The 15,322-nt window shown below is 46.8% G+C and overlaps 2 protein-coding genes across 2 annotated transcripts; one reads left to right on the plus strand and one right to left on the minus strand.

Annotated features, from left to right (window-relative positions):
• Positions 1–4,657: 4,657 nt before the first annotated feature.
• LOC130486261 (centrin-2-like) lies at positions 4,658–8,960 on the plus strand. The gene is made up of 4 exons (XM_056859500.1): positions 4,658–4,812; positions 5,882–6,010; positions 7,536–7,673; positions 8,866–8,960. Exons 1-4 carry the CDS (start codon positions 4,687–4,689, stop codon positions 8,950–8,952), a joined length of 480 nt encoding a protein of 159 aa, XP_056715478.1. The 5' UTR covers positions 4,658–4,686; the 3' UTR covers positions 8,953–8,960.
• A 1,422-nt stretch (positions 8,961–10,382) lies between these two features.
• Positions 10,383–14,865, minus strand: LOC130486260 (glutamine amidotransferase-like class 1 domain-containing protein 3, mitochondrial). Its single transcript, XM_056859499.1, has 4 exons — positions 14,710–14,865; positions 11,754–11,925; positions 11,376–11,577; positions 10,383–10,603 (listed from the first exon to the last, which is right to left on the minus strand). Exons 1-4 carry the CDS (start codon positions 14,815–14,817, stop codon positions 10,411–10,413), a joined length of 675 nt encoding a protein of 224 aa, XP_056715477.1. The 5' UTR covers positions 14,818–14,865; the 3' UTR covers positions 10,383–10,410.
• Between the last annotated feature and the right edge of the window lie 457 nt (positions 14,866–15,322).

The following is a 15,322-nucleotide window of genomic DNA, read 5'->3' on the forward strand; positions in this document are numbered from 1 at the left end:
GAGCACAGCCGGACTCATCTCCTGCATGACGGGGAGATGAGGAATTTTGTATCCCGTGGGGAGTTTGCAGTTGAGCTGTGTGGCCTTGTTGTGTGCCTGCAGGGAAAGGTGTGAAATGCCCAGGCAATTGTGATTTCATGGGTTCAGTTTTCCTGTGAATTAGATTTTTCTCTTCCTGCATCGATTTGGAATTGGAGCGTTTTAATATTTGGTTTTCAGGTATTCCTGTTGGTACGTATGTGGGGTTCCTTTGGCAAGATTTCCGGCTAGTGAGGGTTGCTCCTCCCAGAGATATTTTTCTGAGCTCTACAGAAGGGGAGGGTGTCGGCTGGTGAAGCTTTTTTATAGGTTTTATAAACCACTTAAGCGTATCAGCTTTATTACTGTTTGATTTCACTTTTGTGGACTTTTCTGTGCCATCTTGAATTAGAAGAGGATTTTTAAAGCTTCATCTGTGTAAATTAAATTCAAGATGGCATCTTTTCTCTGCACAAAAAGTACATTCAATTTAAAGCTTTTTCTCCTCTCCCATCCCTCCCCCCTATACATGGAGAGAACACAACTTGGTGCCAAATGCATATTCTTCAGGAATGATACCAGCTACAGAGGTGCAGGCCTAGCCACTGTAGCAAATACTTTATAAAAATAAAAATAAAAGCTTTTGTCCAGTTTGGCCCATTAAACATGTTTCACTGTTCCTCCTTGTCAAAACTGATGTATTTGGCCATTGGCCTCTAGACGTGCTTTTCTAGGCTTCCTTTTTAAAAATGCAACTCTTCTGTTCACTTCAGCACAAATGCAATCCCAGGTAAGTATGGATTTTCTTTTCAGTGTCTGCCTCCAGTTGGAACAGCTTTTACTATGGTGTGTCTCTTGGGAGAACTCCAGGAACTTTTGATTTGAGAGTGCAAGACATTTAATTTACATATTAAATGAACAGGAAGGAACCATTCTAAATCTCTTCACCTGCTTTGTCTGCAGGTTCTAAACAAAGCAGTGTCACTGGTTGGTTGTGCTGCACACGGGTACTTGGTATTGGATATTAGAGAACAGTTCCCTACACATGCTGGTCCCAACACTCCATTAGATGCAGGTATTTAACCCTGAGATATGCTTGACTGGCGTGCCAGTGGTCTGTTTTAGTAGCAGTTCAGTTGAGCAAGACACCTGAGGTCCTATGCTCAAATCACTCCTCTACAGCAGCAACGTGTTGCTTGTTATGGCAGGTGGCTAACTCTTGCCTCTTATTGAGAGGACTCCTTAGGAGCTGTTGTTGCAGCTTGGGTACACATACACCTGGATTAAATTTGGAGTAGACATTATTAATTTAGAAACTGTGTGTCCTCAACAGATTAACCACTGTGTGTAGTTTTAAGATGAGAGTGAAGAAGGGAATTTCCCTCTTTGAGAGTGCAGCTGTTTTACTTCTGCTTGCTCACTGTATCAGCTCTTGTTTCCAGATAACTGTATGACAAATACAAATGAAAATCACTGGCTTCTGCTGTGTTGTCATCATTGGGGTGGTTTGGGTCTGAAATCTACTTTTCTTGGTAATGATTCTAAATGAGAACTGAAACCTATGGGTCAGCACCAGCAGTCTTATCTCCCTCAATATGAAAAAGTACAGCTGAAAGACCTTGGGGGCACGACAGAAAATAAGAGGTTCCTGTGCAACGGTTAAGCGTTTTCAGTGTGCTGTGGCTGCCGTAAATGTCTGGGGTGGAGTGGCAAGTCATGAAATGGCAGTCTTTGGCTTCACCTGATCACCGGTCTAGTGTGATGCTTGACTGTGTATGGTGTTTGCATCCTTGCCTAGCCCGCAGATAGTAATTAAGAAGCAGCAGCATTGGTTTGTATATGCTGACTTTCTCTACCTTTTAAGGAGAATCAAACGGGCTTACAATCTCCTTCCCTTCCTCACAACAGACACTGTGAGGTAGGTGGGGCTGAGAGAACTGTGACTAGCCCAAGTTCACCCTGCTGGCTTTATGTGGAGGAGTGGGGAATCAAACCTGGTTCTCCAAATCAGACCACCGCTCTTAACCACTACACCACTTGGAAGTAAAATGGGTAGCCTTTACTGGCACCTACTAATTTTTGTGATAAGGGTCTTATGAGGGAGAATCTAACTGAAGCCAAACGTTTGGGGTCCAAATGCTCACTGGCTTGTGCGAGAGAAAAAAAGTATTTTGATATAGATGGTGGGAGCATTTTCCTGGTTGAGATGGGAAGACCCTCCATTCTCCCTTAGCTCTTTCAGTATTTTCATTTTGGGTGGGGTAGGTCCTTCGCTTCCCTTGTAAGATAGCTGTTGTGAAGTAGTTCGAATCAAATCCCCAGTGGCACGGTCTCTAGGGATCGATTTAAGGGGAAGTGTTGGCAGGCGGTGAGTCAGTCCTGTACTACAGCTCCTTTCTACTACGGCAAAGGGCCCGACTACGTGTACTTGATGAAATTCTGCACTGGGCCATTGCGTTTGATGGGGCTGTTCCCTGGCCTTCGTTCCGCAAGGGGCAGCAAAAACCCATTTCTAGCTTATGCGCCTTATAAATAGGGCCCCGCAGCGTTTCCTGGACGAGGGCCGTGAGCTAACTATACCTCCTCCCCACACACACACCAAGCCTCACCATAAAGTCGCTACTGCGACTGTCTGCACGAGCCATTCACGCTTTTTAGACAGCCGCTTTCCGGAAAAAGTTCTTCCCGCCTATCCATCCGGTTGGCATAGTAACGGCGGGACCAATGACCAGCAAATGGAATGTTGTGGGTTCCACCCCGTTCTCGAGCAGGCGAGTCTCTTGTTCTCTCTAAGACGCCGCCGGCCAGCCAGGGCGGCGGATGGGAGAGGAAGGCGAGTAAGAGGACGAGTGCGGGGCTGCTAGCGTTAAGCACTTCAGCCCCTTTACCTGCCTAGAAGAAAGGGGCAACGCCATTTTGTGGGCGTGGCTGGCGATCGAACTCCGCCTCAGTCAGGCGACTGCGCGTCGGTGAGCATATGTGGCCTGAGGGGGCGTGGCTCGATGGTGTGGGCGGGGCCAGTGTGAACGCGTCAGAGCCGCTCCCAACGGCCGTTCGGTACTCAGTTCTGCATTTAGCAGTGTGCAAACGGTAGGCAGAAATTCGGCCGGAGAAGCTTTCCTGGCCCTTACCGCGCTGCTTCACCTGCTTTGTACTCCTGAGCAGCTGTAAAGTGTCCTCTGGGGTTGCCAACTTTAGGTTGAGATATTCCTGGAGATAGATACAGGTGATTTATTATAAAGAATTAGACAATAAATACAAAGAGAGTAACAATGATAACAAATGGATAGAGGAGGGGAGGGGGGAAGTCAGATATATATATATTAGTTAAATGACAAGATAGAATTTGTTAGATTACATAATTTGTTAATGGATATTTGTAACTGAATGTGAACTAATTTGGAAAAAATAAAAATTTTATTTAAAAAAAAAGATATATTCCTGGAGATTTGTGGATGGTACCAGTGGAGGGCGGAGTTTGGGGAAGGGAAGGTGCTCGGTGGTGGGTGGGGGTGATGCCATAATGTCCACCAACCAAAACTGCCATTTTCCCCAGTGCAACTATTCTCCAAGGTCTAGGGATCATTTCCATCCAGGAGAACTCCAGGCCCCTATCAGAACAAAGACAGGAGCCCTGCAGAGCACATCTTACCAAGGTGAAGCTTACTGCAGGAAGCGATAAGCACCCCTTGGGGGGCACTGCTTGTATTCACGTTGCATGTGCTGGACACTGAAATAAATTCACTACTTTGCAGCACTGATGAGATTAACAAGCTGTTTATTAATAAAGGGGCAAAGAGAACCCCCCAGTGCAGTGCAACCCTGCTCTAAAGTTTATTAATAAACACAATTTTTAATAAAATGCACATCAGTTTTCTGGGTACAGCATATAGCAGACATGATAAAATGTACCCAGAGGGTGCCCTCCACTGGGTGTAAAAATGCTTGTCTTGTGACTCACTTGGGATGGGGCCACTATTGAAAAGACTGCTTCTACTGTCCTGGATCTTGTCTAATGAGTAGCTGAGAATTGGAGCACAGCCTTTCCCTGAAGATCTCAAAAGGTAGAAGCTGTGCTGTATTTGTTTAATGGGTTTATTAGTTGCTTTGCAACTGGAAAAGCTTTTGCAGTGATTTAGAAAATGGATGCAGTTAAGGTGCGTTTACTTGACTATACACAGCGAGCTGTCGGGGAATCTTCCCTCTGGACCTCTAGACAGAAAAATCCTGAGTCATCTACAGTCACATATGAACACACACGAAAGTGCCTTGTACCGAATCAGATCATTGATTCATCACGGTCAGTATTGTCTACTCAGACTGGCAGCAGCTCTCCAGGGAACTTGGGCAGAGGTCTTTTACACCACCTACTATCTAGTCCTTTTAAATGAAGGCGCTGGGGATTGAATGTGGGACCTTCTTCATGCCAAGCAGATGCTCTATCACCGAGCCACCCCCAGAGTCCTCTCATTTGTCTCAGTAACCTCTACTCTGGTCTGTTGGGAGCAGATGTGACTTTGCTCAACTATGTTGGGCCCAAAGCATGGGATGAACATTGTTTGGGACGGGTTGCCTCTCACAATTGGAGGAAGGACTCTCAGTGGTGTCTTTTGTTTTGGTGTTGACCCTCTCCAGGCTTCTAAGGCCAAGGAATCCTTAGTAGGAGGGATGGCTCAGAAACGAAGGACTGGCCCCAAGCTTGAACTCACTGCAGACCAAAAGCAGCAAATGCGAGACGCTTTTGACCTGCTGGATTCTGACGGCACAGGGACCATTGACGTGAAAGACCTGAAGGCAAGTTCCTTGGTTTTATTTGCTTCCCGTATGCTGAAAGTTCAACGTGGAATCCGTTGTTTATTTCAGTAATTACAGTAATTACAGAGGGATAGCCAGAGCCACCTTTGTATGTTGCAGCAAAACTGAACAGGAATCTCATTGCAAGACTAATAAGATTTTATTCCAGCCTAAACCTTTGTGAACTAGAGCCCCTTTGGGGAGATAACGTGTAACGGTTCTTACTATGTAGATGTTTATATATATATATATGAGGTTACGAAGAAAAAAAATATAAATTGCCAGTCAAAGGTCAGGAAGTACAAAGTGAGGTGTACCCAGGTAACATTCAAATGTGATTGAGAGAAAAAAACAGCTCATTCTGCATTTTATGGCCAAACATCATAGAAAGATGCTGCCCCTATGGAAAAGCTCTTCTGCTGTGGTTATATGAGTCCACCTAAACAAAGAAAACTAAATGTAGTAAGGGAAAAAGTTAGAAATGCAGGCTGTATTTGTATGTGGCAGGATTGCCTTAAGAGAATTTTTGAGGAAAGTTCTTTCTGAAGTCCATCCAGGACTACCTGACCATATCCCCTTCAATCCTTTCTATGTTTTCTTAGGTCATTTAAGTGTCATTGAACACAAAGTCCATGTTGAATTGATTTAGAATCTTCTAACATTAGCTAAAGTATTATCACCAGTTAAATGGGGGTACTTCCAAAGTACTGTCTGGTGGTTTGCCTGTACATGGAGTGGTAATACTTTACTGTTCTAGCAAAAAGGAGAGCAAATCAAACACAGCACTGTATTAACTAAGAACTCGTTTACACAAAACACTCGGAGTGCCTTGAAGAGAAGTTTGAGTCTGTATCCCCTTCCCTTTTCTTCAAATATGAGGTGCATGGATGGAGGTCTTATTTGGTTCAGGCTTGGGAGGGGGGAGTTGCCTTCTCCCCTCACACTGTTTTCCCTATCAGAAACAGCCCTGGGGACCTGCCGTTTGCCCTGTTGGAGCAAACGTTCAAGTATCTCTGTTAGTGACTTGTCTTTCCTTTGTCTGTTGATGCTTTTCTTGTAATGTTTGCAGGTGTCCATACGAGCGCTGGGGTTCCAACCCACGAAAGAAGAGCTCAAGAGAATTGTACTCGAAGTGGATAAAGAAGGAACTGGGAAAATTGGCTTCGACGCCTTTTATTCTGTGATGACTCAAAAAATGGTATATCTGTCATTCAACAGTATATATAATTAGAAATTTTCTTCTTTAAGGGTCTCGTGGCTCCACAGGGACTGTCAGATTTACTGTGGCAGATGGCTTTATGGCTCAGCAGTGCCCCCTTTTCAGATGGATGCAGAAATGGGAAGGGGGGATCAGAGCAAGAACAAAGCAAGGGGGCAGCACATTGGTAGTAGTGGAAAGTGCCGTCAAGTCACAGCTGACTTACGGTGACTCTGTAGAGATTTCAAGGCAAAATATTATAAACAGAGGTGGTTTACCATTGCCTGCCTCTGCGTAGTGACCCTGGACTCCCTTGGTGGTCTTCCATGCATATACTGATCAGGGCCAACCTTGCTTAGCTTCCAAGATCTGATAGGATTGGGCTCGCCTGCGCCATGCAGGTCAGGGTGGGCAGCACAGATCCTATGATGTTTCTTTGGGATTTCTGCTGCAGTTTCTAATGATGCAGGTATTTCTAAACAGCAACAAAATTGAATGAGGGGAATGCAAATCCAGATGTTTGCCAGTAAATTCAAGAGCTATGGACTTTATTTATTTACAAAATCTGTATGCTGCCATTGTGCTCAATGAGGGCCACCAAGGTGGATAACAAGTAAAATAAAGCATGGTAAAAACATAGCATTAAAACGATTCATTAAAACAATTAAAATCAAAACTAAAATTCATATTAAAATCACACAAAAACAGTACTTAAAACGTAGAGCAGGTAGGAGGGATTGTTGAGGGAAGGCCAGATGAAAGAGAAAGTCTTTATCCCCTGGCAGAACAGGACAGGTGAATATCCCTGGGGGAGAACTCCCTAGTTTTGATGCTATGGCTGAAAAGACTGTCTTGCCTAATACCAGAAGGCAGGGCCTCAGAAGATGACCTTAGTGATCAGGAAGGTTTGTACAGCAGACTGTCCTTCAGGTATGCTGGTCCCAGGCCATATAGGACTTTAAAGGTCAACAGCATCACCTTGAATTGGGCCCAGAAACAAATTGGGAGCCAGTTTAGACAGGCCAAGACTAGAGTGAGATGGTCCGTATGAGCAGTCAACAGCCTCATTGCATCATTCTGCACCAACTGAAACTTCCAAGCTTTTTTTTAAAGGGCAGCCCCACGCAGAGCACACTGCAGTAATCTAATCTAGATGTGACTAGGGCATGCACCACAATGGCCAGACCTTTTCTGCCCAGGAAAGGCCGCAGCTAGCTGACCAGTTGAAGCTGTTAAAAGGCATTCACGGCCACAGCCAGAGGCCAAGGGGACGAGCAGCTGTCCCCCTGCTGAAGCCAAATTTTAGCTGGTAGGCCAAGCCAGGCAAAACGAGTGTCAAAGATAGTTCTCCCCTCACCTGCATCCCTCCCAGTGTGTGAGCAAAATGTTTCAGTGTAAAGGAAACATTAGCAGCAACTGAGCTCAAGGTAATGCTTGTTCTTGGCTTCTGAGCTTGAGAAGAGTGGGATGGCAGTAGAATTCAGAGGTCTGGGTGTGAGCCTTTGTCCTGCATTTCTGTTTTCAGTCACAAATAGATCCCAAAGAAGAAATGCTCAAAGCCTTCAAACTATTTGAGGATAGCAAGAGTGGCAAAATCTCTTTCAAGAACCTCAAGCAGATTGCCAGTGAGATAGGGGAGAAACTGACAGACGAAGAATTGCAGGTGAGTGGGGCAGTGTTGTCTTGCCCTGGTGGCTGGGAACTAGCTTTTATCCTCCAGGCATAAGAGCCGCAGTTCTGTCTTTAATGAAATAGAGGGAAGGGTGTGTCATCTCCTTTGTGTGTCATCTCCCCCCCCCCCACACACACCATTATCTTGTGGAGTCCAGAGGGCAACAGCACACTCTTCACATTTTCTTGGTGCAAAGTGTGTGTGTGTGTGTGTGTGTGTGTGCACGCATATGTGGGTAGCATGGAACCACTTGTGTAGTGAACAGGCGAGGCCACATGTCTTCTTCCTCCAAAGGGGCTGAATTAGCTGGTTGCTGGATTTAGCAAAGGGGGAAGAGCAAGAGGAGGAAGGGCTGCCCTTCTCTCATCCTGGGACAAGGGTGCCTGATGCAGGAGCCCCAGAGTTCCTCGTGCAGTGGGGAGGTTCAGGCTCTTTGTCAATGGATGAACTTAATCTAGGGCTGCCAGCCTGTTCTGAATAATGAAAATTATCCCAAGCTAGTCCTGCCTCCACCCAGCAGGTTACCAAGTTTTATTCTGTCCCAGAAACAGAATGTAGATTAGGAAGAACTTCAGAAATAAAACTATCAACTAAGCAGCACAGAAGAAAATTCTATGAAATGAAAGTTGTTGTTTTTTTAAAAAAAAACAAAGCCTAGAGCAGATCTTTTTTGGGATATTTTCCCCAGGCCTTCTAGGGGAAGGCACAAGCTGCTCTGCAGCAGCTGGTGAAACTACCTGTAGCTCATCAGCTACCTGTTGGACTCCAGTCCCATCCCTTTGATGTGCACTGGTATGAAAGTGGGTTTATTGTTTCAGTAAGGGGCCAGAATGTGGGGCTAATTTCTGAACGGCTTGAGGATGGCTCTGAACACTAAATATACATAAACCTAGCAGGAATCATGTGGGAAGGGGAGGAATGAGCATCTTTTGCTCTTCTCTTGTTGATCACCTGCCAGGAGCATTGCTGCTCTTTTTGGCTCTCCAAAGGGGGGGGATGGGGAATGTCATCTGCATTTTTCTATAAGGGGCATTTTCTCACTTTCTCCTGATATCTGTCTGTATATCTGTCTCTGTCTCTCTCTTTCTCTCTCTCTATATATATATACGCACACACACACCTGCTACCGTTGTCTTCTCTGCAAGCTGCAGGGCTGCAGTCTGACTCCTTTTCTGCCCTGCAGGAAATGATTGATGAAGCTGATTTGGATGGAGATGGGGAGGTGAATGAGCAGGAGTTTGTGAAGATACTGAAGAAAGTTGGCAATTAATATCGACTTTCTCTCTCTCACTTGAACATGGCTGTAAGAGCTGGGAAGCTCTGCCCTTTCCCCCTCCAGCCTTCCCTATTCTTCAAGGAGCCAAGGAGATGACGGTGGTCTTTATTTGGGAATTACAGATGCATTGACAGTCGGAGGGGTGGTAGTGGAGCGTGATCAGTGGGAGGAAGGAAAGGCTGTAGCTTTTTAGCTCCTAGTATGTACTCAATTCACATTAAATGCTTTATGTCATCTCAGAGCTGTTTCTTTTCTTCTTCTTTTTTAATATATTTTTATTATTTTTCAATAATAACCAACATTAGATTTAGACATACACCCTCTATATCCATAAAAATAATCATTAAAAATTCTCAGAGCTGTTTCATTGTGGGTTCTTGGTGTATGGAAAAGGCTATGCTGGGGATCATGGGGCCTGCACAGAAAAAAGCCGTGTGAGACAGGGGTGACAGGATGGAGGAGAATTGAGCAAGTCTGAACAAAAAAGCTGGCTGGATCCAACCCATCGTTTTTGCTCTGCCTGCTCTTCACAGAACAGGGGAGCAGAGCTGCCTGCAAGAATTTCCATCCCTCCCAGAAGCAAAAGGAGCCTGCGGTTCGCTTTCATCCTCTCCTTCGCTGGCATACAAATCCCAGGCAGCTGGCCATTATTTGAAACCAAAGGGCAGAACAGAGGGGGCATTCTGTGCTCTCAGCCCAGGCATTCTCCCCCCACACCAACTGATTGTTAACTTCATCCTGCCTGCACATCATTATTGATTGCGTAGGGGAGAGAGTTCTGCTTTCTTTAAACAGCCCTTCAAGGTAGACCTTGTTCTGGAAGGCTTGGGCCCTAACTCAGACTTGTGGTCCTCCAAACCTTTTTTTAAAAAAAACCCTTACCTCCCCCCTGCACAAAATAAGCATAAGACTGCCGGTCTAGCATGGTTCCAGTTTTATTTGTGGAATTTATGGGGGAAAGGGGGGAACACACCAACATGCCTTCTGCATGGTGATAATCGGCTGTTAACCATCATCCAGCCCTCTTAACATACGGCCATCATGTTAACGTCCACCTTCTCTGTCCCAGTGGGTTCTTCACAGTCTGTGACAATGAGCATAATGCAGCAGGCAGAAATGGTTGGAGGAGAGGGGAGAAGTGGCGCTACCAAGATGAATGGCCTCTTTCCAACCTCCTCCTCAAACGGGGCCTAATTTGGAGGCAGGGCTGCTGTTTGCAAGACACGAGTTGGCTCCGGAAGGGGAGAATAGGTGATGTGGGGGAATAGGGAAGGGGAGAATAGGTGATGTGGGGCAGGACCCAAGGATGGCAGACGCATGGAAGGGCTGGAGACGTCCCTTTAACCCAAATTATTCCCACTGACCTCCCCATGAAGTGGTCAGAGCTTTTCACCAGCAGGGGTAAAGTGAGGAGTGCAGCCTGTTTCCAGCACACCACTTCCCCTCGGGTCTTCAAGCAAGCTTTAGCACTTCTTTGACCATCTTTCCAACGCCTTCGTAGATGGTGTGGATGGGCGCATTGCACATGAAAGCGCTCGTGGTCACCAGCTTGTTCTTCACATCCACGTGGACCTCATCGACATTTTTGTTCACGTGTTTGCAGCCCATCTCCTTCAGGGCACTGGCGGTCTTGGCATAGGGCCACCTGTGGAGGCAGAAGTGAGAAGGTAGGGAGAGTTTTCAGGCGGGCCTGTGTCAGGGGCTAGGCTCACTTATGGAAAATCTGGACAGGGCTGAGAGGAAGAAGAGTTGGTTTTTATATGCCGACTTTCTCTGCCACTTAAGGGAGAATCAAACCGGCTTGCAATCACCTTCCCCTCCCCACAACAGACACCCTGTGAGGTAGGTGGGGCTGAGAGAGCATGACTAGCTCAAGGTCACCCAGCTGGCTTCATGAGCAGGAGTGGGGAAACAAATCCAGTTCACCAGATCAGACTCCACCTCTCTTATCCACTACACCACGCTGGCTCTCAAGGAGATGGTGATATTTCCCCCTGGGGTTATCAGGATACTGTGTAGGCTAGACTTGTATCTGAAAAAACTGCTGCTGAGGTAGACAGAGAGGGGACCAGTTCTGGCAAAGGAGACAGTCTTGATGGTCATTCATAGTTAACTTGGACAGCTTTAGAGAATTTATTTGGGGAGAACTGTGTTGGGCCAGTTCTGCATGCATGTCTGTCTCCTCTCCTTATTTTGCATAATTTTGCATGCACCATCTACAGCTGTACTAGTCCCTGCCACCATGTCCTCGGGCTGACACCTCCTCCCCTCACAGTTCCTTTTATGGCTTGAGAGTTGACCAGGCAGCGTCTGTGCTGCCTTTGCAGCTCAAAACGAGCCTCAGAAGGCCAGGCTCAGCAGGATGTTGAAACGGAGCCGCCCACGGTCCCCCACCCCCAGCCAGTGGTGGCACTTACTTCTCGCATTCTGCGTCCTGCCCAACGGTGACCTCGCATCCGGGGAGAATTTTGGCTGCCAGCACGGGAGAGATGCAGCACAGACCTATGGGCTTCTTGGCAGCGTGGAAGGCCTTGATGGTATCTTCCACGGGTTTGCAGACTGTACAGTCCTTCCCGTGCACGGCCCAAGAGCAAAGGTTTTTAGCCACTCCAAAGCCACCTGGGGACAGGAAACTGGGTTCAAACAGGATGCCAGTCATATCAGTGATGTGTCCGATTAGGAAGAGAACGTGAGAGCCCAGGAGGACCCAATGCCATCATCTCCGTTCTGAAGCTCTTGGTCAGGGCCTATTGCCATACAGGGGACATGATTTAAACACAGGCGGCTCCTCCTACCTGGGATGATGAGTGCATCTAGTTCCTTCACGTTCAGCGTGGCCAGATCTTTGATGTTGCCTCTGGCGATCCTGGCACTCTCCACCAAGACGTTGCGTTTCTCCTCAGTTGGCTGCCCTTTGATGTGGTTCACCACGTGCATTTGGTCGATGTTCGGAGCATAAATTTCTGCCTGGAAAAAGACCACCATATTGATCTTGACATTCTGCTGATAAGCAGGGTCGGTAGACAGGGCTTTGACTATTCTTGCCACCTTATTTCTGCACAGAGGCTCTGCAAACTTTAATAACTGCAGAGCAGGCAGGAAGCCAGCGGAAGAAGCTTTTTCCAGCTTGGAGCTACCATGATGGGGGAAGCGGCAGTTTCTGCCTGCTAAAGGGGTAGTGGAACGTTGTCCATGAGTCATACTAGTGAGGAAGGTGGCTATTCCTTTCAGAGTTTTCAGAAAGCAGTGGGTGAGGTGGGGGAATTCTGCAAAGGAACTGGCAGCTTGCTTATCCAGGAGATAGGCATTCCCTTTGACTGTACAAGGGTGCTTGGTTTAAAACACCCATTTTCTCCTTTAAAGTGTCAACGGCAGTCAAGTAGAGCCAATTGTGAAATTGGGTGGTGATGGAAGGGTTAAACCTCTTCTCCTTTCCGTACATGTCAAAAGGTGAATTAAGGAAGAAGGAGCTACAATTTGCAAGAATAGTCTTGTTTGATCTCTTAACTCAGGGGTGTCAAACATAAGGCCCGAGGGCCGGATCCGGCCCCTTGAGCGCTCTTATCCGGCCCACGAGCCAACTGAGGAAGCCACCCACTCCAGTCCCAATCTGGGCTGGCGAGGCATGGCCTGGCCCGACCAAGTGACATTTATGTCAGATCCGGCCCCCATGAGTTTGACACCCCTGTCTTAACTGCTCTCAGGAACAGCAATACTGCTATCTTCCACAAGAGGGTCCCCAAGAATAAAACAAAAGTGGTTTGGAAAACCCTCACAGCCTGAAACTTCACAGAAGATTGGAGGGAGGGGGGTAAGAAATGAGATTGGTATACAGCAAGTTTGAAGCTTTTTAGCCATCACAGATTAAAAACTGCTAACATGCAGCACAATCCTATGTAAGCTTATTCATAGGTAACCTCTGCTGATCTGACCGGTGAACATCTATTGCCTTGAAAACCCTATGGGATCACCATAGGTCGGCTGCAACTTGACATCACTACACACACACACATGCACACACACAAAACCTCTGCTGTTCTGAGTTAACTACTGCTGCTTTGGGAACATGGGATTTCTTACTAGAAGTGTTAACCATCTTAGCAACACTTGGGACTCCTCATTCATTACAGATGTAAACTAGGTTTAACATAACTAGGGAATGATATCTTTTTTTTTTTTTTTTTGCATTTCATCACCCTGCTGTTTTCCCCTCCATTCCTCCTATGTAAAATAACTGCCTACTGAGGATCCATTCATTGCATCTGAAGAAGAGTCCATGAATACAGGAATAAAATGTTCTTAATCTTTTAGGTGTCACAAGATTCCTGTTTTAGTTTTGCTGGAACCGACCAGTATAGCCACCCCACTGGAATTACTGCTGGTTTGGGTGAGTAAATTCAAATTTATTTACAGTCAAAGACCAGCAAAATGTGATATCATTCAAAAAAACAAAACAAAAAACAATGTTAAAGCTATCAGTTGTTTTTAATACAATAAAATAATAAATCCCTGATCTAAATGTATGTCTACTAGGTGCTACTCCAAGATTACAAACCAGGTGAGTAAAGAGATTCAGATTTATGAAGGAAGAAAGGCCTCTCAATGTCTAATGGGGAGGGGCTGTGGCTCAGTGGTAGAGCATCTGCTTGGCATTGCAGAAGGTCCCAGCCTCAGTCCCTGGCATCTCCAGTTAAAGGGACTAGGCAAGTAGGTGATGTGCAAGACCTCAGCCTGAGACCCTGGAAAGCCACTGCTGGACTGAGTAGACAATACTGACTTTATACCAAGGGTCTGATTCACTATAAGGCAGCTTCATGTGTGTATTAACTATAGCAGCTGAAAAGATTGTCGATGCACAAAGTGTACCTTTGACTCCCAGCTGCTAAGGACAAACCACAAAGGCTTGTCTTCCCTTTAACATCTTGCATGTAGGCTCCCTGGAGCATCTGGCTGTTCTTGGAAACAGAATGGACCTGTGTCTAACCCAGTAAGGTAGCCTTTTATGTCTGTGTGAGAGGCTGGGCTTTTTCAGAAGTGAGGCTTAAACTGGCTTTTGTTACTTGAGCGAAAAACCTACGGTGGCCCAAATGTGCATGCCATCTTCAACTGCTTTCCTTTTGACATCACACCACTACATAAGTCAGGGGGTTAAAATATTGAATCTGCCCCCCCCCCACAGTAAAAAGCACAGGAAGCCTGGTTGGAGGCACCATAGTGGAGTGATCAAGCCCCACAGCTTGCCCATCTGTCCTGCAGTGCCATCAATCAACCTTAGTGGAGGAAACATTGCCCACAAAATTTGCCCCCTATTTTAATGAACCTGCCCCTCCCAGGGAGCAGGGAAGGTCATGTTTGGGTAGTAGCCCCATCATGGCAAAGCAGGTAAAAGTCGACTCTCTCCATTGAAGCCGAATTTCTCCTCTGCCTTCTCCACACAGTAGAAGCAGATTAAAAGCTTGCTCAGCTAAAGAAATTGCACATACGAACAGGCAGCCTGGTCAGAATGAATGGCAAGATTTCTTCTGCTGGGAAAAAGGCTGGGTTGTGGGGCACCCTGAAAGGGAAACAGATGGTTGAAACTTTCCCAACAACCGCGAGAGAGCCTATGAAGCAATTGGCACCGGTCTAGCAGCTGAAGAAAGAATGACAATCTCGTCAGAATGAACAGCACACTTAGCCCTTCAACCAACTTTGCATTCTCGGAAGTTGGAAGAGCTTGGACTGCCCCCCACAGTGCAAGGGGTGTCTTACCTGGGCGCCATCCCTGCTGAGATGCACCAGGACAGCTGAAGACTCGTGGACTTCGCTCCCATCATACACCCCGCAGCCCGAGAGGACAACAGCAACTTTCTTGCCCATGGTCAGCAGTGGGGAGATCTTGGCAGCCAGAAGCGTCGTGCTGATCTCTGGCAGGCTTCCTGCTTCCTTGAGGCCTTTATAGACAAAATCTCCGCCCACAACGCAGAGGCTGGGCAAGGCCTTTACCAGCAGGAAATTTTCCACTCCCTGCAGGCAGGCCAGGGCTGTGCTTGTGGTCCGCCTAGTTTCTGCTGCTAGTTCCTCTCTTTCAAGCTCTGGAGTCTGGGCAAATCCCCTGGCAGCCACAGCTGGTTTAGCACCAGTTGGCTTGGTTCTGGGCTCTTTCCAGGACCACACCAAGATATTTTGCCAGGCGGCTACACCTCATAATCTGTCAGCTGCAGCCCAAGAAGGTTCGTCATTCCACAGTTGGTGGTGGGTGTGCAAGCTGAGATTTGCACTCTGCATCCTTTGCCAGGTTGCAGGGGAGCCTGGACTGTGCCTCCCGCATTGCCATGCTGCTTCCTTGGCATCCCTGAAAATAACAGTGCCCCCTTCCATGTGA

This window comes from Euleptes europaea, chromosome 13 (genome assembly GCF_029931775.1).
Source record: "Euleptes europaea isolate rEulEur1 chromosome 13, rEulEur1.hap1, whole genome shotgun sequence".
Classification (NCBI taxonomy): domain Eukaryota; kingdom Metazoa; phylum Chordata; class Lepidosauria; order Squamata; family Sphaerodactylidae; genus Euleptes; species Euleptes europaea.

Coding starts and splice junctions, on each gene's coding strand:
- LOC130486261 (XM_056859500.1), top strand. CDS start 4,687: ATGGCTCAGAAACGAAGGACTGGCCCCAAGCTTGAACTCACTGCAGAC. Junction 6,011..7,535: donor CTGTGATGACTCAAAAAATG/GTATATCTGTCA, acceptor TTCTGTTTTCAG/TCACAAATAGATCCCAAAGA. Junction 7,674..8,865: donor TGACAGACGAAGAATTGCAG/GTGAGTGGGGCA, acceptor TCTGCCCTGCAG/GAAATGATTGATGAAGCTGA.
- LOC130486260 (XM_056859499.1), bottom strand. CDS start 14,817: ATGGGCAAGAAAGTTGCTGTTGTCCTCTCGGGCTGCGGGGTGTATGAT. Junction 11,578..11,753: donor AGATGCACTCATCATCCCAG/GTAGGAGGAGCC, acceptor TCCTGTCCCCAG/GTGGCTTTGGAGTGGCTAAA. Junction 10,604..11,375: donor CAGGACGCAGAATGCGAGAA/GTAAGTGCCACC, acceptor CTGCCTCCACAG/GTGGCCCTATGCCAAGACCG.